Consider the following 25,172-nt stretch of genomic DNA (forward strand, 5'->3'; position numbering starts at 1 on the left):
TTCATCTCATCCTGTTTCGCTTTCTTGGATCTATTTAAGGATTTTTAGCAACAAGAACTAACGAGATCAGCCAAAACCGTTGTCCATAAACGTGGTTGTTCCAGCAGTTGTAAATGGCCGTCATGAAATAAAAATAAAAACCTGAGCACATCTGCTGCTTGACAAGCAACGTATAATCAATCAGGATGGGAGCTAACAATGTCTTGTGTTTTGTCCTGCCAGTTTATTAACTTGAATGTTAACTAATTAATTTTTAAGTACCAGTTTTATTTTCCCTTGTTAGGATTTATTTTTCTACTGGCAAAATGCCCATTATCTTTACGATTGTTAGTTAATTCATATTGTGTCGTTTGTTTTGTTTTTTTGGTTTTAGGTTTTAACAACCGAATTATAACGGAAACTTCCGGGCATCCGCGCACAACAACTTTATCATTTTCTGGCGATTCCATCTTCCGGATAGCAGTGAAACTGTTCCGCCAAGTTATTCCATCGTTCTCTTCTCATAATTTCTCATCACTGCTATTTGGTAATAAAATAAGAAACTGATTAACAGTTTACTATGTTTTTATTTCAGGTACGGTCAACAGGTTGACACAAATGAGCATGAAGCAGCTAAATAATCGTCGTGAATAACTTTTTTTTAGCCATTTAAGACCAAACAAGTGTCGCCCTACTTTTCAGTTGGAGAATTCTCTTCCTCGTTTTACCGTTCCCCATAAAATGCCCTCTGGCTCAGAGTGAATAGCCGTGATACTTAAAACATTGATTAACCGAACTTATTCGGTTGAGTGATTTTGATGGACATGATTCCTTCCGTCACATTTGTCTTTAAATATTAATATTCATATTTTAGTAGATACTCTTCGTTTCAGAGGGAAATGTGTGGACTGTTGTCATTCAGTTGGGCATCCGGGACAAACTCCAATTTAATTTTAAATCTCAAAACTATCAACAACGGACATTCAAAGTTGAAAGTAATGCATTATTTAATTGTGCTTAATTCCATATAAGAAATACCCGTTGTCCACCCGAGCTCAGTTGGCTATTACCGTGGTAATCGACTAAAAGCAGCCTGAAATGTCTGTCACTTTTAATTTTTGGATTATGATAGTCTGCTGGTCTCATCTATTGAGCGATGGGTTTTCCTTGTCTCCTTCCACGGCTTACAAGTCTCCTAATTTGCTCAAAGGACAACATCTCCGCATCATCTGGGTAATACTTATTATACAATTTAAATCAAAACTAATCTTGACCGTATCTTAATTCTGATCCATGTTAATGACATCAGCCTCGCTGGGAGGGTAACCCCAAAGGACTATCAGGGCCGGTCAAAGGCGGTGTTCTTATCGATTATTTGGCAGCCCGGTTCAATTTCACGTAATTATCAAATAAGTTTTAATTGGAAAAAGAGTAAAATTTGTTTAATAATAACGGTTTGGAATTACCAGGTACGAACATGTTAGAGTGACTGAAAACCGGCTGGAACCCACCCAAAATGGAAGAGGACTTTTTAGCTACCTTTTTGATAATGTTAGTAATAATTACAGTGTTACTATTTTCTCACTACTTAACGAGTGATGAAATGTTATTTTCTTGCAGCAAAGTGACTTGATCGTTTCAGCTATCGTGCCGACATCTTCTCGCTTGAAAATTGTTGATATTACTCTGCCGTGGAGTTATGGCTCATACGTTTTCCTCCTTCCGATTCCCGACGAGTCGGCCAACATTTACGCTGTCGCCAAACCCTTTCAATGGCCGGTAAATTCGTATTGATAACATTTGATCCTAATTGACATATGATTTTACTACAGGTGTGGTTGGGACTGATCATATCAATTATTTGCGTCATAACCATTTTGAATTTACTCCAACGATATCTGGAATATCGTTCTCAATTCGAAACTGGACCAAATCCTAAGAACCTCAGAAAATTGCCAATCGTCGGTGACATCCACCGACCTCTTAATCGTCGCCGTCGAATTGTTGCGATGGTCGGTTCCCTTTTCGTCCCTTCTGGCATTAGCCTCCGAGAATCGAGAGGACAAACAGGAAATCAATACCTTTACGTCTTTGGGAATTTACTGTCACAAGGTTCGACTTTTAATGGTGCCAGAAGTTATCAAGGGCGTTGGTGCCATCCCTTCCATAATCAATTATAGGTGGTCCGTGCACGTCGAATCGGTTGCCGTTTCGACTGGTGGCTGGCGTTTGGACTCTGGCCGCTTTCATCTTCGTCCAGGCTTACACTTCGACATTATTCACCTACGTCGTGGCACCTGTCAATCATCCGCTAATCGATTCCATGTATGACATTGCCGACAACCCTGAAATTCATTTGCTGGTCAAAAACGAGGGGACTCCGGATCGATACTTTACGGTAAGGTTCGAATATGTTTTCTCTCGTATTATTGAAAAGGCCGTCTTTTTATTACAAACAGGGAAATAACTGGACTGGATTTTATGAGAAACTGCGAGACAGGATCAACAACTTTCCCCAATCCCGCTGCACCTTGGTGTCCGAGTGTATCGATTTGGTCAAACCGGGATCGAAAAATGTTTTCGCAGATGTATTACATCCAAATTAATTTCGTCTGAATTTCAGACAAATTTACTAACGTGTTCATTATTCATGTAGGCAGGGGTTTACCAAATGGACGCCATCAAAGAAGATTACGAAAAAACTGGCCAGTGCAACTTTCAGTTGGCCAAAGAGGATTTCAACCACTTTTTCGCTTCAATGTCTCTGCCGAAAAACAGCCGTTACACCGACACCATTAACAAAGGGTTATAAAATTCCAATTGCCATCATCCACTAAAATTATTTTGGTTTTTGCAATCTTAGGCTGCTGGATCTCCAGCAAACGGGAATAATCGACCACTGGGATTCCTGGTTCCGCACCATGCCCCGCAAATGTATGGCCAACATCAAATACGGATACAACACGGAAACCAAACCGTCGCCCCTGACACTCAAGAATTTGACGGGCGCCTTTATCGTCCTCTTGATCGGTTCCAGCCTCTCCCTTCTCGCTTTCCTGTGCGAAAAAATCCTTTCGATGCCCAAACGCCACCGCCGTCGAATCAACAAACTCTAAAACGGTCAGTGAATCCACCCCGAAATGGTCGTCTTATGTTTTCACCAGGAATTAATTAGAAACGTTTGTTAAAATGGTACACATTAGAAATGAATGTGAAATGAATCTAAAGGGCAAAATTCAGCTCTCATTGTTTCCAAAACGTGTGAATGAGGTCAGTGATTTCCCTCGACTTCTATGTACTTGTGTGTAGAGCCCATAATGGAATAAAAAAAAAAATTTAGATGCAACTATGAGCGTGTCAGCATGCTGCTGTTTCGTGACTGTAATAATAGCACGTCTCGTACTCTGGCATGTTTTACCAAAAACAAGTTAGTGTGCGGGGAACCGGATTGTGGTCTCGTATTGTTGCAACAAGTGGAACGCGCGTGATGCATCTTTTACACGGAGATATATAGATTAGAAGCAAACCAAAATGAAAACCAGTTACAAATTATTCATCGTTGACGCGTTTCTGTATTTTTGGAAAAAGAACTTGAGGACGTTTTAATTTTCGGATGATACGAAGATATCAGTGTTGGTAGTAATCAAGAATCTGCTAAAAATTGTTAATGTTTCATTACCCAACCGTTAAAATATGGGAAAGTATAAAAAGGTTATCGCTTTAAATTAAATGAGTAATTGAACTTTCTAAATCCTCTATGAGAATTGCACTCGTGATTCAATGGATATGCCGTGTCGACGAAAAAAATTTAATCAAAAGTCATGCAATTATTATTCTAATGATGGAAACAAAGGTGCCCCAGTTTTCTAGCCGAATCACGAAAGCGAATGCATTTCTGTCGAACGAAAATAACTTTTTTGTTGCAATGATCGCAATAGATGAGAAATTAAAACCCCATCAATTCAATATCCCAGCGCAATAATGGTAACCCAATCAAATGTTTAGATTTATTTTTAACGTAACCCGTTTTTTCTTTAATTTTCTTCTTTCAAAACTAGAAATACATTCGCCCCTTTGAGGAGACGATTGTGATAATTCCAGGTGTGGGTGAGAGGCGGAGTGGGAGAGACAGGTATATGAAGGTAACTGGTTTGTGTTTGAGGTTTGACATAGTTGCTAACCCCATTGTGTAGGTAGGAACATAAGTTATATGCATTTCTTACTTTGAAAAAACAGCTTCTAACCTACTAGAGTGCCAGTCGACACCAGAACGTCAGCCAACTTCCATCTCCCAATTGTTGTGAATCTGTGCTACAATTAATTTGAATATTTGCGCATTGGAAAATATCGCCACCGATTGAATTTATGAAGCCAACAACAGCAGGTAAATAAAAAACTCGACCAACTCATTTGACTTGATGATATTTTGATTGATGATTAATTACAGGCCAGCCGTTATTGACTTGAGGCGTCCGTGTCTAGACCGTATGAAAGTGCAGTCATCACATTTTGCCAACGGCACAAGATGAGTGAAAGGATGGCGAGCCACTTGATGGTTTTATTCGTGTGTTTATTCTGCTGCTGGATTAATATCAACGGAGTAGCCGGACACAATGAAAGCGACGCCGTTCAAGTGTACCAGAAAACTCCGCTGACCAAATGCTGCAGAGATGGCGAGTTCTACAGACCGGGACTGGATAGGTGCTTGTATCGAACTCATGATCCCGATGACGTCGTGTCCGGCATCCCTGTGCTCTACGCCGTCGAAGAGGAGGAAACCTTCCTGGTGGGTGTGGAGGAGTTCCATTTGAGCCACAAATTGGCTGCCTGCCGCATAGGCAAAATGGCCACCAGCACCATGGAATTCCAAGTGTTTGTCGATGGCTCGTTGAAAGTGCGAGACGCTCTCGTTCTGACGCCCGGTCAATTTTGTGTCAACGAAATCCCGTCGACTGATCCCAACAATCCGGAATTTGTCGCCCGTTATTGCGTCGCCGATCCTTGTATGGAGGACAAGACCAAATGCCTGCGCAAGTGTTGCCCGCAGGGCTTGGCCGTCGACAGTGCGACCCACTCTTGCCGGGCTCATCAGACCCCGTTCAACGTGTCCCAACTGACCAGGAAACACGGAGGACCCGTCAGCGACGACGGCAAGGATTCGCTGACGGTTCACGCCGGATTCGGATTCAAATGCCACAACGAAGACATTGTCCTCGTCGATAATTTTCTCATCAACTCGGATGGTTTGATGCAACCAAATCGCCATTTTTACCATTTCGATCAGTCCGCCGATCGCCCAACTGACAAATACTGCATCGATAATTTTGTCGAAGGAAATGACACTGTAAGTTTGAAATTTTTAAAAATTCCCGCCGTTTTTTTAAATTAACATTTATCATTGAATTATTTTGGTTCCTCAAGAAAATTTTGGGATTAAGGTGTTTCTCAGCCATGACAGAGATTCCGGAGAGTCTCATGAAGGCGGCCACTGTTTATCCTTACTTGTTGTTCTTGTCCGTGTTATTCCTTTCGGCCACCGTGATGGTTTACGTGCTGCTCCCGCCATTGCGCGATGCCAACGGGATCATGATCATGTCTTACGTCAGTTCAATGGCCATCTACTACACTGGACTGGGAATTATTCAGATCGTGCCGGATATGCCGAAAACTGTTTGCGCTTCGTTACGTAAGAGAAATCATTTAATTTGCATATTTAAAGGGCGTGCATGAATGTCTGTTACCTTGTAGCCGTGCTGGTCCATTTCGCTTGTCTGGCCACTTTCGCCTGGCTCAACGTTTTATGTTTTGATCTTTGGTGGGATATCAGGTAATAATTTAAATTCAAATTAGTTTTCCAGTACGTCAAATTTTAACCTATTAATTTTAAATTCAGAACTTCAATGAACGCAGACGAAGATCAGAGCCAGCGGAGTGAATCGGGTCGTTCCAAAAGTCGTCGTCTAGTGTTTTACTCCATTTATGGCTGGGGTGTACCGTTCACCATCAACATTGTCGGTCAAGTGCTGGAGACGATCCAAGTTTTACCGGAAAACATCGTCACCCCCAATTTCGAGCAATCGCAATGCTGGTTTCTAAGTATAACTATCTTTCATTTGGTTGAATGTTTGTTCAAGTTGATTCTCTGCATGATTCACTAGTTGAAAACCGTCCGCCCCTCTTCGCCTACCTTTACGGACCAGTAACCATAATGCTGTTGGGTAACGCCATCATCGTCATCATGATTGTCTTCGCCCTGTGCAAAATCAGCAGATACAGCGAGGAACCCACCAACACCATCCTCCCAAATCTAACGGGGTATTTGATAGCAATCGAAATAATCAAATCAAAATTTAGGAAAAATTAATTGACTTTTTAAAATTGCAGAGTTCGAGTTTCCATGGGCTTGTTCTTGCTGATGGTCGCCCTGTGGATGACAGACTCGATTTCTCTGCTGACCGAGCAATCTTTAATGACTTGGGTGATTGCCGACGTCGTCAACCTGGTAACGGGACTCACCATCTTCGTCATCTTCGCCTGCAGGAAACGAGTCTGGTATTTGCTGAGGAAAAAGTGGCCCACTTGCTGTTTTTTGGGTCGACGTAGACGCGCTAGTCGGCGTCCAATGTTTCCTAATAAATCTCACACGCCCGAGTTGCCTTCGATGCCTTCCTTGTGCGACAACAACGGATCGCGTTTCATCATCTACAATTCGAAAATCTTTCGCCAATCGGAGCTGGCTGGTGAGTTCTCGTCTAATTCGCAGGGCGATCTGCCGTCTGGTTACCATTCCAACTCGGATAACAATCAGGACTTGGAAGAGGATATTGAAATCGATGTCGACTTGTGGAATGTCGACCTCGACGCTATTCAGGTGGACAGGACGGCGACGACGACAGCTGGGAGTCGACCGGTGGACGAGCGAGAACACGTCATCGTGTAAACTTTTACTAATTCTAAACTAATTTATCAGAAAATAATTTGCTAACAAAATAATAATTGAATCGTTTAACAAAGTGATTTTATTCACATTTTCAGTGTAATGCAACATATTATTTGCTGAGATTTATTTTGTTCCAAGCAAATATAAATTCGATGGACCTTGTAAATAATTTAATTGTAGATTGCAAACATTCGGCTAAGGTCTGAGCGGACAACTTTCAGTAGAAATTGGGTGGCCATTTCACGTTGTCGATCGACGGTGTCGCGGTTGTCTTCGAATAATTTCGACTCTTCCACCAACATGTCAAGGTCGTCATCCGGAATCAACTGCATGATGGTCTTCTGGAGGCTCTCTATCCTGTTCCACTTGTCGCCCATCTTTCTCAAATAGTATTCCGCTTCCTTGAAGTCGTTTTTCTTGATGGATTCCGTCAGGTCCCGAATGCTCTCGTTCAAGTTCAACAACAGACCGGCACGGATGGCTTTGAAACGCTTGACGTTGGCGTTGGTCGAGAGCCCGGTCGCCCAGTATTCTTCCGCAACATAAGAGTCGACTGATGAACTTCGAGTGACATTCACTGGATTCATCGAATTAGACCGACTTTCTACAACAGCGATGGCATCAGAGTCGTTGACAACATCGTCCGAATGGTCTGTTACATCTCTTAGAAAATAAACCACATTACAAAATAGGATAAGAACTAAAAATGTTATCGTATACAAGACTTACAGCGTTTGCGGTAGGCCGTTGATTGGAGATAGGAGGAAGGAAGCGATGACGAACAAGTGAAACGAGAAAATGGACAACTTCATATTTACTAACCGGCGTCTGTCAACTAGTCTTGGATACTGTAAAGGGCAAGAGACTCGGATTTTCTAATGCGTGTGTACAGCTATACGCATCCTGTAATATGTAAATAACACACACACACGATACCGTCGGGCTGGATTCTCCCGGCAAAGTAGGTGAGTCAAACCAGTTTTTGACTCGCACAGTGTGTCGACCTGGTGCCCCATATTTTAACATTCAAAGACCTCGAAATGGAACGCGGATGGGAGTTGACAGTTGGGCGACAGCCGGCAAATGTTTTCCTTGAAATCTGCTAATTTAATTTCAATCTCTTGATATACATCTAGTTAAAGCGAGAGAGTTGCTCAACATCCGAGTCGAATGGTTTATCAGTTACAAGGATCACAAACGCTTTTGCAGCTAGAAAAGTCGTTTGTTTGGAGAATTATTGTTTAAAAAAAGTAGGATTTGGCTAAGACATACTAAGCTATAATTTTTGAAAGAAAAACTATGCAACTGTTTCCAAGATTAAAATATGTCAATGGGTTTATTTTCATTAAATTCTATTCTAGTTGGTTGTAAAATTTTCTTTTCAAAAATTCAAATTGTTGCTCACTCCTAGATGGCAGGGCGCGAGGCAAGGGCGTTAACCATCGTTACTTATGGTTAACGTTACGCCCACTAGGATCGATACTTTGTTTCACCACGTGTTTATTAAACGAGTAGACGTTTTCACGTTTGTGTTTGGATAAAGCACACAGCGAGATACAAGTAAATTTGTTGAATAATAATTGGAAGTATAAGGAAATGGGAGAATCTAGAAAAGATATTTATAATGACTTGGAGAAATTATTGGAGCCGATCAAGGCTGTCGAGGTAAGTGGTCTGAGTGAGAAAAAAAGGGAACAAAAGAATACATTTTTTTCTTTGTAGGAGAAATGGAAGTTGGTGCCAGCATTTCTGAAGACGAAAGGATTAGTAAAACAGCACATTGATTCCTATAATTACTTTATCAATGTTGAAATCAAGAAAATAGTAAAAGCCAATGAAAAAGTTTTAAGCTTTGCTGACCCTACTTTCTACCTCAAATATTTGGATATCCACGTGGGGAAACCAGACTCGATTGAAGACATGCACCATGTATGTAATCTTACCAACATTAAGTGTGAAACGATTCTGTTATCATTTGAGTTTCCCTTTGCAGTCTCGTCTGACCACACCACATGAGTGCAGACTGCGAGATATGACCTATTCTGCACCAGTTACTGTGGATATTGAGTACACCAGAGGACAACAAAGGGTTGTGCGTAATGGAATTGCAATTGGCAGGATGCCAATCATGCTTAGGAGTTCAAACTGCACACTAGCAGGTATTTTACCTGCAGAGATGGCCAAGAAAAATGAATGTCCGTACGACTGTGGTGGATATTTCATCGTCCGCGGAAACGAAAAAGTATTTCAAAACATTTTCGAGATAGATTGTTTGGTTTTTCTAAATTTTTTGTATCGTTCAGGTGATTTTGATTCAAGAGCAAATGTCCAAAAATCGTATGATTGTCGAGCAGGATAGGAAAGGAAACATGTCCTGCCAAGTCACCAGCAGTACCCATGGAACGAAGACGCGTACCAACGTAATTATGAACAAAGGAAAATACTATTTAAAGCAAAATAGTTTTCAAGATGTAAGTTGACGCAGAAAATACTCTTATTGGTAACCCAGACTTTCATACAGACTATTTATTTTCAAGGATATTCCTGTAGTCATTGCGTTCAAAGCAATGGGCATTGTGTCAGATCAAGAAATAGTCCAAATGATCGGTACAGATGACCATGTGATGACTTCGTTTGCACCTTCGTTAGAAGAGTGCGTTCGAGCGTCTATATTTACGCAACAGCAAGCATTAAAGTACTCAATGTTGTACTAATTTTAACTTGTATAAACATTTGTTAATCTTTGTATTAATTTTTAAACAGTCATTTGGCAAAGAAAATGCGTCAAAAACGATTTTTTGGGGGTCCGAAGAAATCGCCCTTGGATGAGGCTAGAGAAGCCCTTGCCGAAACAGTTTTAGCTCATGTTCCCGTAAGAGCCTTTCCTTATAACCCTTTCTGTAATCTCCTTTTAATACCTTGTCCTTTCAATCAGGTCGTTAATTTCAACTTTAAAGCTAAAGCTATGTATTTAGCCCTGATGATTCGTCGAGTGATCCAAGCAGAAAGAGACCCAACATCGGTCGACGATCGCGATTATTATGGAAATAAGCGTTGCGAGCTGGCAGGATCCCTCATTTCTCTTTTGTTCGAAGATTTGTTCAAACGCATGAACTTTGAGCTGAAGTCAATCGCCGATAAGAATATTCCAAAAGTTAAAGCAGCTCAGTTTGACGTGATTAAACATATACGAACAGATACCTTAACTCTAGGATTGGAAAACGCCATTGCTACGGTAATACTATCACAATTATTTGTATTTATCTTCCCTAATTCACTGGATTCTATTTTTCTTTTAGGGAAATTGGACCATCAAACGTTTCCGGATGGAAAGACAAGGTGTCACTCAAATGCTTTGTCGCCTATCGTACATTTCTGGCCTTGGAATGATGACTCGCGTCAATTCACAGTTTGAAAAAACACGTAAAGTGTCCGGACCGCGTTCTCTTCAACCATCGCAGTGGGGTAAAATCTTTATCGATACTTGTTATGTAATTTAGTAATTTCTTTTTATTCATAATATTTGTTGTTTAGGGATGTTGTGTCCTTCCGACACCCCTGAAGGAGAGGTAACAACATGTCTTGATAAAATTAGCAAATTTAGACATTTTCGTTTTAACGGCTGGCGTATTGTAGGGTTGCGGATTGGTAAAAAATTTGGCTCTGATGACTCACATAACAACTGAAGCCGAAGAAGAACCAATCATCAAAATTGCGCAGAATATGGGCGTCGAAGATATTAACCTTTTCAGTGGCGAGGAAATTAGTGATCCAAGCATCTACACAGTTTTCCTTAATGGTATGCAATCGCATCCTTTTTAAAAGAATTATTGTTACATTTTTGTCATTTTAGGTAATATTCTCGGCTTAGTCAAGGACTACCTGCGGTTAATCCGTTACTTTAAACTGGCTCGTCGCCACGGATTCGTTAATGCGTTTGTGTCCATCTACCCGCACTTCCTTACTCGATCGGTTTACATCAGTTGTGATGGTGGTCGTTTGTGTCGGTAAGATTGCCAAAATGTTAAGTTTCTCAACAGCTTATTCTAATGTCAATCTTTTTTTTTTAGTCCTTACATCATCGTCAGACAAGGAAGACCAGCCGTAACGGAACATCATATGCAAGAACTTGCCGATAGCTTTCGGACGTTTGAGGATTTCATTCACGACGGATTAGTAGAATATTTGGATGTAAATGAAGAAAACGACAGCAACATTGCTGTCTACGAATCCGATATCAACGAAGAAACGACCCATCTTGAAATAGAGCCGTTTACCTTGCTAGGCGTCTGTGCTGGTCTGATTCCGTATCCTCATCACAATCAGAGTCCCCGTAACACTTACCAGTGCGCCATGGGAAAACAAGCGATGGGAACTATCGCTTGCAACCAACGAAATCGTATCGATGGGCTTCTCTACAATTTGGTTTACCCCCACAAGCCGATGGTCAAAACCCGGACAATTGAAATGGTCAATTTCGAGAATATTCCTGCTGGGCAAAACGCCATGGTCGCTGTTATGAGCTATTCTGGTTTCGATATTGAAGATGCTACTGTTTTGAACAAAGCCTCTTTGGATCGAGGTAATTCTATGCTAAGTTGTTTGCCCTCCATTTGCTAATGTCTATATTTGTTCGAGTTCAGGTTACGGTCGCTGTATCGTTTACAAAAATGCTAAATGCGCCTTGAAGCGGTACAATAATGGAACCTCGGATCGTGTCAACGGTCCTATGATTGATCCAGTAACCAAGAAACCTGCCTGGAAACATGAAATCATTGACATCGATGGTTTCGCTTGCGTTGGTCAACCTGTTCAACCTAAGCAGGTATTTCTTTACGCCCTTTATGGTAAACTGTGTATATTATTGAATACATTTTATACGGCAGGTTTTGATTAACAAAATTATGCCGACTGTTTCTGCGGTTGTCGTTACTCCTGGAGTGCCAGCAGCAGCTGCTCCATTGCCGGAGTATCGAGATGTGCCAATTACGTAGGGTTCTACTTTGAACTTGGTTCTTTTTTTCTTTAGTTAAATATTTTAAAATTTAGTTATAAAGGTCCGATTCCGTCATACGTTGAGAAAGTTATGTTCTCGTCCAATGCCGAAGAGGCGAACATTATAAAAATTCAGTTGAGACAAACTCGTCGACCTGAAATCGGCGACAAGTTTAGTAGTCGGCACGGCCAAAAAGGAGTTACTGGTAAACTATCTTGTAAGGATTTGAAGAAGCTGTACTTAAAACCCTTGTTTGTTTTTTCTAGCGCTTGTTGCGGAGCAAGAAGACTTGCCATTCACTGAGCTTGGAATTTGCCCGGATGTAATCATGAACCCTCACGGTTTTCCTTCTCGAATGACAGTGGGTAAGCTAATTGAACTCTTAGCTGGTAAAGCAGGTCTTATGGAAGGCAAGTTTCACTACGGCACAGCGTTTGGTGGATCCAAGGTACAACCAAGTTAATTATTTATCGGAATTTTCATTTTCATGTCACGTCTTTAACTTTTTAGGTCCAAGATGTGAGTGAAGAATTGATGAAGCACGGATTCAATTACCAAGGGAAAGAGTGTATGACGTCTGGTACAACAGGGGAGCAATTAACGGCGTATATCTATTTCGGACCGGTAATCTTTAGCAAATAATTTTATCTCCATTTATTTTATCAACTGTTTTGCCTCTTTTTCTTTGTCAAGGTTTACTATCAAAAGTTGAAGCACATGGTGATGGACAAGATGCACGCACGTTCTCAAGGACCCAGAGCCATTCTTACTCGGCAGCCGACAGAGGGTCGAGCCCGTGACGGTGGACTTCGTCTTGGTGAGATGGAACGCGATTGCCTGATCGCATACGGCTCAAGGTTTGACATTCCTCTCATTCATCAAGTTGTGTGAGCTTCAAGTAAGATTTTTTTTTATTTCATTTGTAGCATGCTGATTTTGGAGCGTTTGATGATTTCGAGTGATGCTTTTAACGTCGATGTCTGCAATAAGTGCGGACTGATGGGTTATTTCGGATGGTGCCATTTCTGCCGATCAAGCGCTTCTGTCTCCTCGCTCCGCATTCCTTACGCCTGCAAACTTCTCTTTCAGGAGCTTCAATCCATGAACATAGCCCCCCGTCTTAAACTAGACAAGTACTTTGACTGAACCTGGGTTTATGTTGCTTTGGAAGTTTGCTAAAATTACAACAGTTAAATCTAAATTTTTTTCACGGGGATTAATGAAGCCTAGCCGAACTAATGTAACATAGAAGAAAAGCAGGGCCATACGTCGTTGCAACAAGATCTGGTTTCTTTTTTTGTCGCAACTTACCGTCAGCTTGCTTCCACTGTGATATTAAGTGTAAATTCAAAAGGGGACTCGGGTCCCCAAAGTTTTAAAATAAGTCATGAGCACGGAACGGTGTGTTGATTCCCTTAATGGTTTGATCGTTTAATTTTTTTTTTTTTTAATGACTAATGAAGTAAAGAAAGTTCGTAATTAAAAACATTTAAGAACAGAAACCGGTTGCGTTTAGCGGGTGAGAACCCTTGTATTAAGAAACATGACATGACGATGTATTTTAATGAGATTTCTGACCGGCCTCTCCTCTTGCCCTCCCCGCCGGCCCGGAGCCGCATGTTTTGGTGCGACCGTCCGGAGCGGTGGAAAAGACCTTTCAAAACATACCACCGTTTATAGGTGCAGAATCGAAAGTAGAAAAGAGGCGGGAAATGATAACACGACACACACCTCCCCTCTTGCCGTCCCCGCCAGCCCAGAGCCGCATATTTTGGTGCGGCCGCCCGGAGCAGCGGGAAACGACCCCTCAAGACATACCACCGTTTATGGGTGCAGAATCGAGGGTAGAGAAGAGGCAGGAATGATAAAAAAAGAAGTTTGCAATGAAGACATAAGAAAAGAAAATAATTCAATTGAAGTTCCAGGGTACCTCGAGCTCTCTGACACCTACAGCATGTAATAACTTGTGTTGAAACCGGAGGCTAGGTCGCTTGGTAAAATAAAATCACCCGGATGCAGCTCCAATCCATCACCAAAGAGTTTCATTCGTATCCTACGTCCCTGAATTTGTAAGCCAAGGCGACAGCGGGACATCGCTTTGAAAGCATCGCCAGAATTGGAGAAAATTAATGATGCCTTGCCCGTGTACATACCGTTTTCATCCAGAAACATGCTGAAGTACCGCACAGGCCCAACTAGATTTTCAAAGAAGGCTACGATTTTCTCGCCTGGTGCTGCATAAGGCAAGTTTGATATTCGAATGTATTCCACGTAGTGTTCGTTCATTTGCTGGGAGTATAACGAACTTTCTTTCTCAATTTCAGACGGTGAGGTGTGGCTTCGGGGATGAACCTCTGTCGATTCGGGTGTTGCATTACTCGAGTTAATTTGCCCACCAGAGACTTCCAAATCAGCAGGCTCAATGCAAGTGTCCGGAGATGTCGTTCCATTATAATCAGGTATATTATTAACCGTGTCCAAGACCGCTACAATCTCTGGCAATGCGGGAAGAGACGTCGGAACGGATGGAAAATCCTCGATCGTCGTAACGACGTCGATCTCGCCCGGGTTGCCGGTTGGCTGGTCAGAAAGTAAAGATTTTTGTAATTTCTCTACTCGCCTCTTTTCCCGTCTCCTGGCAGCCAAATCGAAGTTCTTCTTCGCCTTTTTGGCTTTCTTCCTTGCAGCCCTCATTTCATCTTCTGTTGGCAATATTACAGTAGTTTCGATACTTACTGCTTTCTCCGACGATCCAGTTTTCTCCCTATCATCCGTCGATGAAACAAGAGACTCATCCAACGATCCAGTTTGCTCTTTATCATCCGTCGATGAAACAAGAGGATCATCCAATAATCCAGTTTGCTCCCTATCATCCGTCGATGTAACAAGAGACTCATCCAACGATCCAGTTTGCTCCCTATCATCCGTCGATGTAACAAGAGACTCATCCAACGATCCAGTTTGCTCCCTATCATCCGTCGATGTAACAAGAGACTCATCCAACGATCCAGTTTGCTCCCTATCATCCGTCGATGTAACAAGAGACTCATCCAACGATCCAGTTTGCTCCCTATCATCCGTCGATGTAACAAGAGACTCATCCAACGATCCAGTTTTCTCCCTATCATCCGTCGATGTAACAAGAGACTCATCCAACGATCCAGTTTTCTCCCTATCATCCGTCGATGTAACAAGAGACTCATCCAACGATCCAGTTTGCTCCCTATCATCCGTCGATGTAACAAGAGACTCATCCAACGATCCAGTTTTCTCCCTATCATCCGTCGATGAAACAAGAGGATCATCCAATAATCCAGTTTGCTCCCTATCATCCGTCGATGTAACAAGAGACTCATCCAACGATCCAGTTTTCTCCCTATCATCCGTCGATGAAACAAGAGGATCATCCAATAATCCAGTTTGCTCCCTATCATCCGTCGATGTAACAAGAGACTCATCCAACGATCCAGTTTGCTCCCTATCATCCGTCGATGTAACAAGAGACTCATCCAACGATCCAGTTTTCTCCCTATCATCCGTCGATGTAACAAGAGACTCATCCAACGATCCAGTTTTCTCCCTATCATCCGTCGATGAAACAAGAGACTCATCCAATGATCCAGTTTGCTCTTTATCATCCGTCGATGAAACAAGAGGATCATCCAACAATCCAGTTTGCTCCCTATCATCCGTCGATGTAACAAGAGACTCATCCAACGATCCAGTTTGCTCCCTATCATCCGTCGATGTAACAAGAGACTCATCCGACGATCCAGTTTTCTCCCTATCATCCGTCGATGTAACAAGAGACTCATCCAACGATCCAGTTTGCTCCCTATCATCCGTCGATGTAACAAGAGACTCATCCGACGATCCAGTTTTCTCCCTATCATCCGTCGATGAAACAAGAGGAATTGCAACAACGGGCTTAGTCTCACGTTTGATAGGTATACCCGCCGGTAGAATTACGCAGTTGCATTTCATACCACAAGACAGTCCATCAGACTTTTTCAGATGATGATTTTCGGGAGATTTTCGTCCTGCTGGTGAATTCTGTATCAACCGTACTGGGATATTAGATTTCCGATTGACCAGGACGCGCTTCTGGAATGTACTGGCCATAGCATCGCCGGAACTGATTGGTTTATTCCGTGGGACACTACGCACAGGAAATTTGGGACCCAGCACACCCTTTGCCGACGAAACAAATGTCTGGGCTGGAAGATTACCAGAAGGCGTCACCTCTTTGATGGTATTTCGAGGACGCGAATCAGTACGATTCAACGATTTAACCCGAACAGGGATTTTTGAGGAAGTTTCACACCAGTGAAAAAAGATGACGTTATCGTCGGTATTGGCCTGTTCTTTCGGCGCTGGTTTGACTTTAGCGGGAAAAGTGCCCTCCTGTTTCCTTACGGGTATCTTCGATGGTAATGGGCATCTCGGTGTTAACAATGTCGAGAATCGTGAGACGGACAGACTTTGGTCATTGTCACGAGGCTCAACTTTAGACAACCTTTGGACAGAAATAGGCACTGCACGACTCTCAATGTTGGGGTACGCCTTTTTCCTACCAGGTAAAGGCTTCGATGTTGATGGAAAACCATTTTTGAAAGACATTTTCAACTTTGATTGCGATAGCATAAGCTCGATAAAATACTTGTTTGCTCACTTTCTTGGAACTGCTAAGATTCAAGGAAAAGGTTCTGCTCCACTGAATAGCTGACTGATTTTGGATTTTGATCGAGGTCTTATATCTATTGCCCAACCTGGATATGCATTTGCAGTGGTAACTTTTCGCTCTCTTTCGAACTTTTTATAAATGATTTCAATCAGCAGCATTTTTATTTGTCGATAAACGTATTCAAAATAATATTTCAAACATAATTCCATATTCAAAAATTATATAAAGTTATTTTATAATTACAATTTTTGAATTATTAAGATAGAATCGCAAAGAGTTGGCTCTAGATTTCTCTTTGCCGGGCTTTTTTGGTTCGTGCGCAATATGTCCAGTGTTGCTGTGCTTAATTTTTTCTTGCATTATGAAATAAACAAATTAAAATTTATACATCTAGTTCATTTTAATTACGCAATCCAATAAGAATAAAATAAATAACGTAAAAATAGAAATGAGTCATAGAGTCAATTACACATTACAGAAATAAGTTAAATGTTGTAGCGTTGTAGAATATTTGTCGTCTGCTGATGTATGTAAATGCAAAGCAATGGGAAGCTGAAAAATCAACTATGTTTGGAAATAGAGATTCGAGTGAGTTTTACTTTTTCTTTAACACAAGAAAAGGTTGGGAAAAGTGATAAGCTAATTTGTGACTTTGTGTGCTTTTCATTTAAAGATGGATACTAAATGTTATGTTGAGGGTTGCAAATCTGGACATGAACCATGCAAAGAAACATTGTACTTTTTCAAGCCAAAAGATAAGAACACTGAAGCTTTGGAAAAAATGTATAGGTCAAAACTCATTAAGACCTAAAGCTGGATACAATTATTCATTTATTTTGTCTCAAAATATCAAAGGATGTGTCATTGTTATTTCTCTTCAATGTTTAACTCTTTGTTTATTTTTGTTTGTGTTTGATGTAGGATGAGTGCCAAATGCTATGTAAAGGGTTGCAAATCTGGATATGAATCATGCAAAGAAAAAGTACATTTTTTCAGACCTAAGGAAGAGAAAACAGTACACCTTTGGCAGAAATTTATTGGTCGGAATGATCTGAAACTCGAAAAGTTTCACTCAGTTTGTCACAAGCACTTTGATGATGCAGATATTGTAAAAACAACAACTGCTCGGGGTAAAGATAGACCAACAGTAGTTAGTGATTCATTACCTTGGCGGCTTGTAGGTGGAGCCATCCCCAAACATTATCTTGGTAAGTAAACAATATGTTTGAACATTTTTTTGATTTATTATAATTTCCTTTTTCTACAGGGAACTATGTGCAACAATTTAGGAAAATTGCTGTGAGGCCATTGGCTCTTAAGGATGGGGCAACTACTACTGTGCCTGAAATCATTGTTTTTTAGATGAAGAAAGAACGAAGTGATGAACCTATTCTTCCTGAGAGATCTCCAGGTGTTCCAAAGAAAATCCACAGTAACAGAAAATAATCTCTAGTGCCATCTTCATCACCAAGGCTGCAGTTAGAAAAAAATAGTTGTCAAAACATTGAATGATGAGATCAGAAATACCCCTCAAAACAAGCAACAGTCATCAATTAACCAAGTTTTGCAACAAAGTGTCAGTTCACTTAATCAAGGTCCCTCGCCACAGGTTTCACAACAAGAACTAATATTAAGACCTATTTTACCGACTGCTGAAGATTTTGGTCAAGTCAAACTCGCTGTTTCACGCCGGGAATTGTTAAACCCTAAAGAAGCTATCCTTCCTCCATCATGGTCCTGGCAAGAATGTTTTCTTCAGAAAAAACAATTGATTTGTTCCAAGTTTAAATGGCTAGATGAAAACAACTTCGAGTACACCAAGTCCATAATAGTGGGCGAGTACGCATATGTCAGTGATATGAGTATTTCTACACATACTGTTCGTTATTTCGTCCGAGGTCGACAAGTTTTCCCCAAAACTCTCAAGTATCAATGCTCAACGGTCAGTGAAGTCACCACGTTATTGAAGTTTTACGACGACATTCCAGAGTGTCTCGGCTATTCTGATCCGAAATTACTTGGATCCTCACCACCTTTAAATCCTCCGCATACTAATCGGTCGAAAAATTGTCTGTTGCTTGCTTCGGAGAGAAGCAATTATTGCACCGAATGTCTATCAATAATGCCTCAAACAATTAAACGAAGCTTAGTGAACAACAGCAACAACATATCCAATTCAAGTAATCTTCCTTCAACAAATGTAAATGTTATTGGACCGTGCAACACGATAACTCCAGTTGACCTAAGCGCGGACCCACCTCTGATACCAATCGACAGTTGTAATATTTGTGAAATCGGTGAGGACGAATTGACCGTCGAAAATAGACCAAATGAAGATTATCGTGGCGACGATCCGAGTGAACCAAACGTCCAGAATCATGGGGGATCGCATAGTGAACTCAGTGACTTGGAAAGTGAAGATTCGTCTAGTGTTATCATTGAATCAGATAGTGAATACTCACCGTATGGAATTGTGGAGTCAGACAGTGAATATTCGCTAAATGGAAGCAGCAGCACTGAAAATGAAATTGACGTAGATGACGACGGCGATTTTGCTTTGGCGCAGTGCTATTTGCAGAATGAAGTTAGGATAAAACGACGATTTCAAAGGAAATATCTGCGGTATTCATGGATGCTCAACAAGTAATTATAACATTTTGTCATTGCAAATTGCAGTTTTTAACAGACTATTTAATGTGTTTACAGGAGCAAAGAAATAGCTCGTTCAATTCTAAAGGCATCGAAAGAACTTGAGCAGAAATGTCGAAATGAAACACTAAGGCTCCCAGCTACCAAGAAATCTGGCCGTAATTTTTCAGCATTTGTTTCTTTTTTTCTGAACTGTAATCCTTGATCAACTTCCATGATAAAGGTAAGCATCAATATCACCTATCACCACGCTACTGCTATACTTCATAAATCTTTCTTTAACATCAGAAAATTTATCCCACCTGAGAAGTAATGCTGTTGGTTGCTGTAATTCCATGATTGCGGTTTTTCATCATGAACATTTCAGTGTGCATCTTAGAAAATGTAAAGATTGATATGCTTTATGAATCTTTATATTTTCATTAATATAGCACATTTTTTTTTACAGAGCACGCAAGATCCCCACAGACATCCTTGAGCCAATGCTGGATTTTGTCTCTGACAGAAGAGGGACTTCCACCAACATTCTGCTCCATCCTTATCTTCAAGACTTCAAGAAGTACGTTCATCCAGCTTCGCTACTTCAGTGCTTCTTATCTGCTAGCCTGCTGCTACACAACTTTTCTTGCTTAACTGGCGAGTTGGATCACTTCAGTTGCTGTGACACACCTGTACAGTCACTCACCACGGGATTATGGCCAGGTACCGGACAATGGACTTATTTTCGTAGATTATCTACTAGTAATCTATTTGCGTTGAACTCTGTCCGTGTCATAATTCCAAAATCAGATCCTTCTTGCGCGGAAAAGTGATCCTTAGTTAGACGTTAGACGTGTTTCTTTTTTTCTAACGCTAGATGGCTGTTCGATCATTTTCAGCTGTCAAAACAGTCAGTTTCAGTTACTTTGCAAATCTCTTTTAACATTTATCGGCAGCTATTGTGTGGAAATTTTTTAGTGAAAACTGACGATAACTATCCCGACAACAATGCTCACTTGTTAAATTTTCGATATTTGCTTTTTTTTCTACTTCCGGTTTTCTCATTTCAGTCAGTAGTTCAGTAAATATTCATTCGAGGAACAAAAAAACCACATGTTCGTGATCCTCGTAAAATTTGTGGTAAAGTTCATGTTATTTTTTGTGCGTACGCGTACTTCCGGTTTTGAGAATTTTCCTGAACTATAGTTCAGGAAAATTCTCGATTTTGGCCAAATTTTTGATTTCGTTTAAATCACACCTAATCGACCCCAAATTTCATGGAGATCACGATTATGTGGTTTATTCCGTCGGCAGCTCAATAGTTTAAGCGCTATGGCTTACTTCCGGTATACTTCCGTAAAATTTTTATAAAACTAGCAAGTGAGCTTTGTTTTGTGTACAGTTCTGAATGTTAAAAGCAAAATTTTAAGTTATCTTTTAAAGCGCCTGTAAAGTTTTGAGCAAAAAAAAAGACAGATCAATGTACCTTTATGTATTATGTAACTTTTATTAACATTTCACTTAATAACACTTGTTTTGTCTTTATTCAGGCAATGAAGAGAAGACGTCGAGAAGATTGACACCAAAACTTCGCCGGTATCTCCAAAATGTCAGCGCGGATCATCATTTGTTGTTGGTAATAACTAATATGTTTTCGTTTGTGTTAGTTAACCCGTTGGCTGCCACGCCTTTGTTCTCCCCTAGCTCCTTAGCACGGGCCGCGCTGTTCGGTCTCGTGGTTTTCATGCCACGGGGTCGGACAGTCGCACCAGCCCCAGATTTGCCGAAAGGCCCTGTTAGGCAATGCACCATAGGGACTTCCCCCTTGTCGATACGGTGATAGATTCTAGAGGTTGTGCATTCCATCTTCTCCTGTCACCGTGTCAGCCCGGACTTGTCAGCAATGGCAAGTCCCCCCTTGGTCATGGATCCTTCAGACGTGGCGCGTAGAATAGTAGAAGAATAACCTACTGGTTGTATGGCGTGGCAGCCAACGGGTTAACTTAAGTGTATGTATATATGTATATGTGTATGTCATTGTAAAATGTGGTGGAATTGTGGGTGGAGGTGGGCAAATATAACACAATTTTACATCATTTATTTTTTATTTGATTTTCCGCATATGAGTTGAGAGATATGAGTTTGAAAGTATATGATACAAACACCTTTGACTATCCCAAAATATTCCAACTCTACTTTTACTAAATGTATTATTATGTAGAGCTGCTGTTCTTTCAACACAAGTCAGCTCACTTTTCCCCTTATCTGAGGAAATTTTTCCTTTCTCCTCTCAACTGCGCACACTTATACAGACATATTAAAAATATTTCACAACATAAGTTTATAGAGAGAATAGAAAATCAAAGCAAACTCTGTTTCCATCCTGGCTTGATGGCTTCACAACTGTCAGTAACCGTCAAAGAATAAGTCCGTCAGCAACCTTCTGTGAATAAAAGATACAATTATCTACGACACTGAAGGAGATGATCACTACAAATGGGAATTTTAAAAATACCTAATGAACACTACACCAGTTGGAACATGTTGAAGCTTAAATTGTCGTAAGAAATTAAGCTCAAATTGAAGCCATTGTGATTGTGAGTTACAAGAGAGGAAAGCGTTAAAGCGTTCGTCCACCACTAAAGAAAATGCAGACGACGGAAAACAGTCGTTACGTCATTAATCTGTACAAAATTCCTCTACTAGGTGTCACTGATCAGCACGGCAATTGGTGTCGACAATCGTTCGTGGAGTATATCGTTCTTGCGTGTCTTTTACAAATAAATACTGTATAATAAAATAATTTTAATAAATTACAGTTACAATACTATTACATTTACAATAATTTTCCACTTACTAACTACTATGAAGTGGAACGTGGAAAGTGGTCGAATCTAAGTGATGTCGCCAATAAACTCCACATTCCACAAGTCGTTGACAGCGTCTCTGTAATACATTAACTATTTATAAGTCAATAAGATCTTCATGTTCTGAAATTGGGTACTTGCTTAATGTACAGACTCAAGGAACGGGCAGGAGCTCTTGTGGGTCAGCAATCGTCGCGCAATCGTCGCGCAAGCTTGCGTAGTTCCTCGTGTTGGCGTAGTTGAGCTGCAGCTCACAATAACTGCGTACTGGACTTGAAATTTTCTTTCTGGTCTCTTTTCCTAATTGCATAAAGGTAGTTAATATTTTTCCAATAATGTAGAATTCAAAGTAGTAGTAAAGACAAAAAAATATACCCAACAGACGACTAAGAAGGAAGGAGGGAATGTAAATTCCTGTGATTTGAAACGATGAATACACAACTAAATTTCGCCAAATGATCAATGCAAATGAAAAGAAGGTAATAAAGAGAAGAAAACTAAAAAAATCGATTGAGTGGCATTGTTTTTAGCCATCTATAAAATACACCGTTCACAAGTTCCGAAGGGGAAATAGAGTTCCATCATATCCCCCCCCCCCCCCCACAAAAAAAAAAAAAAAAAAAAAAAACCACTCCATATTCATTTGTGGCTAGTTCGTCGTAAACGATAAATTAAATGAATTGACATCCATTATTAAACAGAGGAGAGAGGGCATAAATTAAGAAGAAAGAATAGAAACAACAAAAAAACAGAGTAATCTTGGAAATGAGAACAGTAGCAAAAACAAAACAACAAAGCACCTTTTATTTTCGTCAAGTCAATCACGAAAAAGAAAGCGATCTCCGGTCAAGACTTTTTTTTTTCGAATCGACTCTCAACATCATTTGCATATATATCCAATCGAGAACGCAGTACGCAATGCTCAGCAGGAAACCTCTCCCAACAGACGACGACGATATATTTACGCAATGAGTCGCTCCAGAGATTACGATACGATTAACTTAGCTCTCGATTAGGTGGAAAAAGGTAAAAGTAGTTCTCCTACTAGTGCTTGATTTCAAAGAAAATAAAAAGTAAAAGAAACACCTCCAAAACTTTGTTTGGGCACAGATTTCCAATTTCAGTTCGCTGGCTGCCAAAATAAATTTTTATCGTACGGTTACAGGGTACGCATACGCACGCAACATTAGCGTCAATAATTTTCTGAATTAATCAAATCTATTTTCACTTGACATTTCTAATTCGGCGATAACCAAATTTCTCAAATCAATCGATCAAAATTTTCGAAATTCTTGTTATGACTCGGATATCCGGAGTCGATACAAATAATTTCCAAGAAATAAAATAGCAAACCCGTTTGAATTTTTTTCTAAAGAAATACGTGTCCGCTTCACAATCGCTAAATTCGATGGCAAAGATTAAATTTCTCGACCCGAAACTATGCAAAGGTAATTAATTAACACCTACCAAAAAAGGGGAGCCCAATTCATAATGTCGTGGCCAACTGGCGGTGCAATTCGTATACGTGAGCCAGCAGGCGCATATCAAAGTGCATTCACGCTACTGGCGATGCCCGCCCAGCCTCGAGGCCCACGCGCTTACACAACCTACCGAATCAGTATTATTAGGACAGTTACGCCTTTTTTGGGATTCGCACCTGATTGTGTAAAACGATCACTTGCGTTTGTGTTATGCCCCAATCTTTGGACGGAGATCAACTTGGAAAGAAACAACAAACAAAAAACCTGACGTCAAGGATTGAAAACTTTCCCAAATCCCCGCCCTTCTCGAATTTCAATTGCCACCTCATGCAAATTAAGCCTGAGACGAAAACTGGACTAAATAAAAAGCCAGTAATGTAGATTCCAGTTTTCTAAACTGCGAATCTAATGATGATGGGACATAGAAACCAAGAAATAATGGCGACCATCTACCAAGAATTGTCTAAATCGGATGAAAAATGTCGAATTCAATCGGAGAAAATTTGACGGTATGTCAACGATTTATGTAAAATACCTGCATGTGTATGTGTGTGTATAGAGTACACATGACCAAAAAGCGTTGAACGAGGAAGAAGTAGGGGATAAAAAATGACACACTCGACTGGTTTTGGACAAACTTTCCCAAAAACGACACAAACTTGCAATGATCCGGTGGACACGGCGTGTAGTGCAATCAGGAAACTCTTTTCTCGGTCGCCCAAATGCGTTTAATTGTTACACGCAGATGAAACCAAACAGGTACAAATTAATTCCGGGTTTAGCGCGCAACGCCAATAATTGTCAAGTGCACCAACAACTTTTTGCTGCGACAATTAAAAGCGAAATCAAACATTGCTAATTAAACGGAGTCACGAACTAGCATCTCTTTAATTACGGAGAAAAGAAATATCTAGTTTTAAAATATTTTTTAAAAATAAAAATTCAATTTTTCGCCTCTTCATTGCCCAACCCACTCACGGATAAAACTGTCGATTAATTAAATCAATCGGCATGGAAAACCGAAACAAAAGATTGAGCTTAGTCATTATCAGAGCCTCGTAATCATTTTCCCAAGTTCACGAAATATCTTTCCCAAGTTCAAGAATGATATTAAAGCCTACCCCACTTTCACTATAGCATTGAAATTTATTTTTAAAAAATTCCAGACACCGTTAACATTCACACTCCATACAGTCGGGAGTCGAAATGTTTTTTTTTGTTTTTTTTGGCTCAAACGAATCACGTCGACAAAAAAACTGGGAGAAAAAACAAAAGACACCTCCTTAGATTATAGCCTACATCCAACTTTCACTGGTATCTACTTTCAGTTTCTTCCGATGAGTTATAGGCTAAAAAGTGGCAAATGACTGACAGAAAAACCGGTTGCTCTTGTCTGTACGACGCTAACGGGGCTACAAATAATTAGAAAGGGGCGGGCGACGACATCCACCAACAATTCTCTCTCTCTCTCTCGTCCTTTCTTTCTTTTTTTCTTACACGACACAAATTTCTCTAACGTGTGTGTGTGCACGCTAGCAGCCGGAATTCCTTCTTTTTCTCGGGCCACTTGCTATCGGGTATGAACGCACGGATAGAT

General features: G+C 40.6%; 5 protein-coding genes and 2 long non-coding RNA genes across 11 annotated transcripts; 4 read left to right on the top strand and 3 right to left on the bottom strand.

Annotated features, from left to right (window-relative positions):
• Positions 1 to 380: 380 nt before the first annotated feature.
• On the top strand, positions 381 to 3,817 carry LOC124326306 (ionotropic receptor 93a-like). The gene is made up of 12 exons (XM_046785050.1): positions 381 to 480; positions 873 to 974; positions 1,039 to 1,053; positions 1,112 to 1,212; positions 1,289 to 1,377; positions 1,449 to 1,530; positions 1,600 to 1,758; positions 1,812 to 2,091; positions 2,160 to 2,377; positions 2,439 to 2,567; positions 2,636 to 2,784; positions 2,843 to 3,817. The coding sequence occupies exons 8-12, from the start codon at positions 1,989 to 1,991 to the stop codon at positions 3,093 to 3,095; spliced, it is 852 nt and encodes a 283-aa protein (XP_046641006.1). The 5' UTR covers positions 381 to 480; positions 873 to 974; positions 1,039 to 1,053; positions 1,112 to 1,212; positions 1,289 to 1,377; positions 1,449 to 1,530; positions 1,600 to 1,758; positions 1,812 to 1,988; the 3' UTR covers positions 3,096 to 3,817.
• A 33-nt stretch (positions 3,818 to 3,850) lies between these two features.
• Positions 3,851 to 7,085, top strand: LOC124326090 (probable G-protein coupled receptor Mth-like 1). 3 transcript variants are annotated; one of them, XM_046784707.1, is made up of 9 exons: positions 3,854 to 3,963; positions 4,038 to 4,121; positions 4,216 to 4,363; positions 4,427 to 5,323; positions 5,401 to 5,665; positions 5,728 to 5,806; positions 5,873 to 6,075; positions 6,138 to 6,294; positions 6,364 to 7,085. In XM_046784707.1, exons 4-9 carry the CDS (start codon positions 4,505 to 4,507, stop codon positions 6,917 to 6,919), a joined length of 2,079 nt encoding a protein of 692 aa, XP_046640663.1. In that variant the 5' UTR covers positions 3,854 to 3,963; positions 4,038 to 4,121; positions 4,216 to 4,363; positions 4,427 to 4,504; the 3' UTR covers positions 6,920 to 7,085. The 3 variants fall into 3 exon arrangements, with proteins under 3 accessions (XP_046640664.1, XP_046640663.1, XP_046640662.1); XM_046784708.1 differs by having other exon boundaries at positions 3,851 to 3,963; positions 4,038 to 4,363; positions 6,180 to 6,294; XM_046784706.1 differs by having other exon boundaries at positions 4,038 to 4,363.
• Positions 6,980 to 7,834, bottom strand: LOC124326552. The gene is made up of 2 exons (XM_046785453.1): positions 7,649 to 7,834; positions 6,980 to 7,582 (listed from the first exon to the last, which is right to left on the bottom strand). The coding sequence occupies exons 1-2, from the start codon at positions 7,729 to 7,731 to the stop codon at positions 7,090 to 7,092; spliced, it is 576 nt and encodes a 191-aa protein (XP_046641409.1). The 5' UTR covers positions 7,732 to 7,834; the 3' UTR covers positions 6,980 to 7,089.
• A 543-nt stretch (positions 7,835 to 8,377) lies between these two features.
• LOC124326044 (DNA-directed RNA polymerase III subunit RPC2-like) lies at positions 8,378 to 13,116 on the top strand. The gene is made up of 19 exons (XM_046784626.1): positions 8,378 to 8,584; positions 8,642 to 8,848; positions 8,913 to 9,161; positions 9,223 to 9,390; positions 9,457 to 9,614; positions 9,683 to 9,791; positions 9,855 to 10,154; positions 10,219 to 10,384; positions 10,454 to 10,488; positions 10,556 to 10,718; positions 10,773 to 10,926; positions 10,990 to 11,501; positions 11,563 to 11,744; positions 11,806 to 11,909; positions 11,969 to 12,120; positions 12,182 to 12,363; positions 12,426 to 12,539; positions 12,609 to 12,772; positions 12,842 to 13,116. Exons 1-19 carry the CDS (start codon positions 8,516 to 8,518, stop codon positions 13,059 to 13,061), a joined length of 3,408 nt encoding a protein of 1,135 aa, XP_046640582.1. The 5' UTR covers positions 8,378 to 8,515; the 3' UTR covers positions 13,062 to 13,116.
• Positions 13,117 to 17,023: 3,907 nt separating this feature from the next.
• LOC124326376 lies at positions 17,024 to 19,626 on the top strand. 2 transcript variants are annotated; one of them, XM_046785152.1, is made up of 4 exons: positions 17,024 to 17,807; positions 17,867 to 19,221; positions 19,306 to 19,471; positions 19,537 to 19,626. In XM_046785152.1, exons 2-3 carry the CDS (start codon positions 18,458 to 18,460, stop codon positions 19,451 to 19,453), a joined length of 912 nt encoding a protein of 303 aa, XP_046641108.1. In that variant the 5' UTR covers positions 17,024 to 17,807; positions 17,867 to 18,457; the 3' UTR covers positions 19,454 to 19,471; positions 19,537 to 19,626. The 2 variants fall into 2 exon arrangements, with proteins under 2 accessions (XP_046641108.1, XP_046641107.1); XM_046785151.1 differs by having other exon boundaries at positions 17,025 to 17,807; positions 17,867 to 19,242; positions 19,537 to 19,616.
• Positions 19,627 to 21,294: 1,668 nt separating this feature from the next.
• LOC124326702 lies at positions 21,295 to 22,211 on the bottom strand. 2 transcript variants are annotated; one of them, XR_006915709.1, is made up of 3 exons: positions 22,085 to 22,211; positions 21,743 to 21,998; positions 21,295 to 21,670 (listed from the first exon to the last, which is right to left on the bottom strand). It is a non-coding gene; the product is annotated as an uncharacterized LOC124326702 (long non-coding RNA). The 2 variants fall into 2 exon arrangements; XR_006915708.1 differs by having other exon boundaries at positions 21,743 to 22,014; positions 22,085 to 22,202.
• A 39-nt stretch (positions 22,212 to 22,250) lies between these two features.
• Positions 22,251 to 25,014, bottom strand: LOC124326840. The gene is made up of 2 exons (XR_006915888.1): positions 22,470 to 25,014; positions 22,251 to 22,394 (listed from the first exon to the last, which is right to left on the bottom strand). It is a non-coding gene; the product is annotated as an uncharacterized LOC124326840 (long non-coding RNA).
• Positions 25,015 to 25,172: the final 158 nt, after the last annotated feature.

This window comes from Daphnia pulicaria, chromosome 2, assembly GCF_021234035.1.
Source record: "Daphnia pulicaria isolate SC F1-1A chromosome 2, SC_F0-13Bv2, whole genome shotgun sequence".
Classification (NCBI taxonomy): Eukaryota; Metazoa; Arthropoda; class Branchiopoda; order Diplostraca; family Daphniidae; genus Daphnia; species Daphnia pulicaria.

Excerpts from the sequence above, each read along its gene's own strand:
- LOC124326306 (XM_046785050.1), top strand. The coding sequence starts at position 1,989 with ATGGTCGGTTCCCTTTTCGTCCCTTCTGGCATTAGCCTCCGAGAATCG. Across the intron at positions 2,092-2,159 it reads TGGGAATTTACTGTCACAAG|GTGGTCCGTGCACGTCGAAT; the intron begins GTTCGACTTTTA and ends AATCAATTATAG. Across the intron at positions 2,378-2,438 it reads CTCCGGATCGATACTTTACG|GGAAATAACTGGACTGGATT; the intron begins GTAAGGTTCGAA and ends TATTACAAACAG.
- LOC124326044 (XM_046784626.1), top strand. The coding sequence starts at position 8,516 with ATGGGAGAATCTAGAAAAGATATTTATAATGACTTGGAGAAATTATTG. Across the intron at positions 8,585-8,641 it reads AGCCGATCAAGGCTGTCGAG|GAGAAATGGAAGTTGGTGCC; the intron begins GTAAGTGGTCTG and ends TTTTCTTTGTAG. Across the intron at positions 10,489-10,555 it reads CCGACACCCCTGAAGGAGAG|GGTTGCGGATTGGTAAAAAA; the intron begins GTAACAACATGT and ends GGCGTATTGTAG.
- LOC124326376 (XM_046785151.1), top strand. The coding sequence starts at position 18,458 with ATGAGTATTTCTACACATACTGTTCGTTATTTCGTCCGAGGTCGACAA. Across the intron at positions 19,243-19,305 it reads TATTCATGGATGCTCAACAA|GAGCAAAGAAATAGCTCGTT; the intron begins GTAATTATAACA and ends ATGTGTTTACAG.
- LOC124326552 (XM_046785453.1), bottom strand. The coding sequence starts at position 7,731 with ATGAAGTTGTCCATTTTCTCGTTTCACTTGTTCGTCATCGCTTCCTTC. Across the intron at positions 7,583-7,648 it reads AACGGCCTACCGCAAACGCT|AGATGTAACAGACCATTCGG; the intron begins GTAAGTCTTGTA and ends TTATTTTCTAAG.
- LOC124326090 (XM_046784706.1), top strand. The coding sequence starts at position 4,505 with ATGAGTGAAAGGATGGCGAGCCACTTGATGGTTTTATTCGTGTGTTTA. Across the intron at positions 5,324-5,400 it reads TTGTCGAAGGAAATGACACT|AAAATTTTGGGATTAAGGTG; the intron begins GTAAGTTTGAAA and ends TGGTTCCTCAAG. Across the intron at positions 6,076-6,137 it reads ATCGCAATGCTGGTTTCTAA|TTGAAAACCGTCCGCCCCTC; the intron begins GTATAACTATCT and ends ATGATTCACTAG.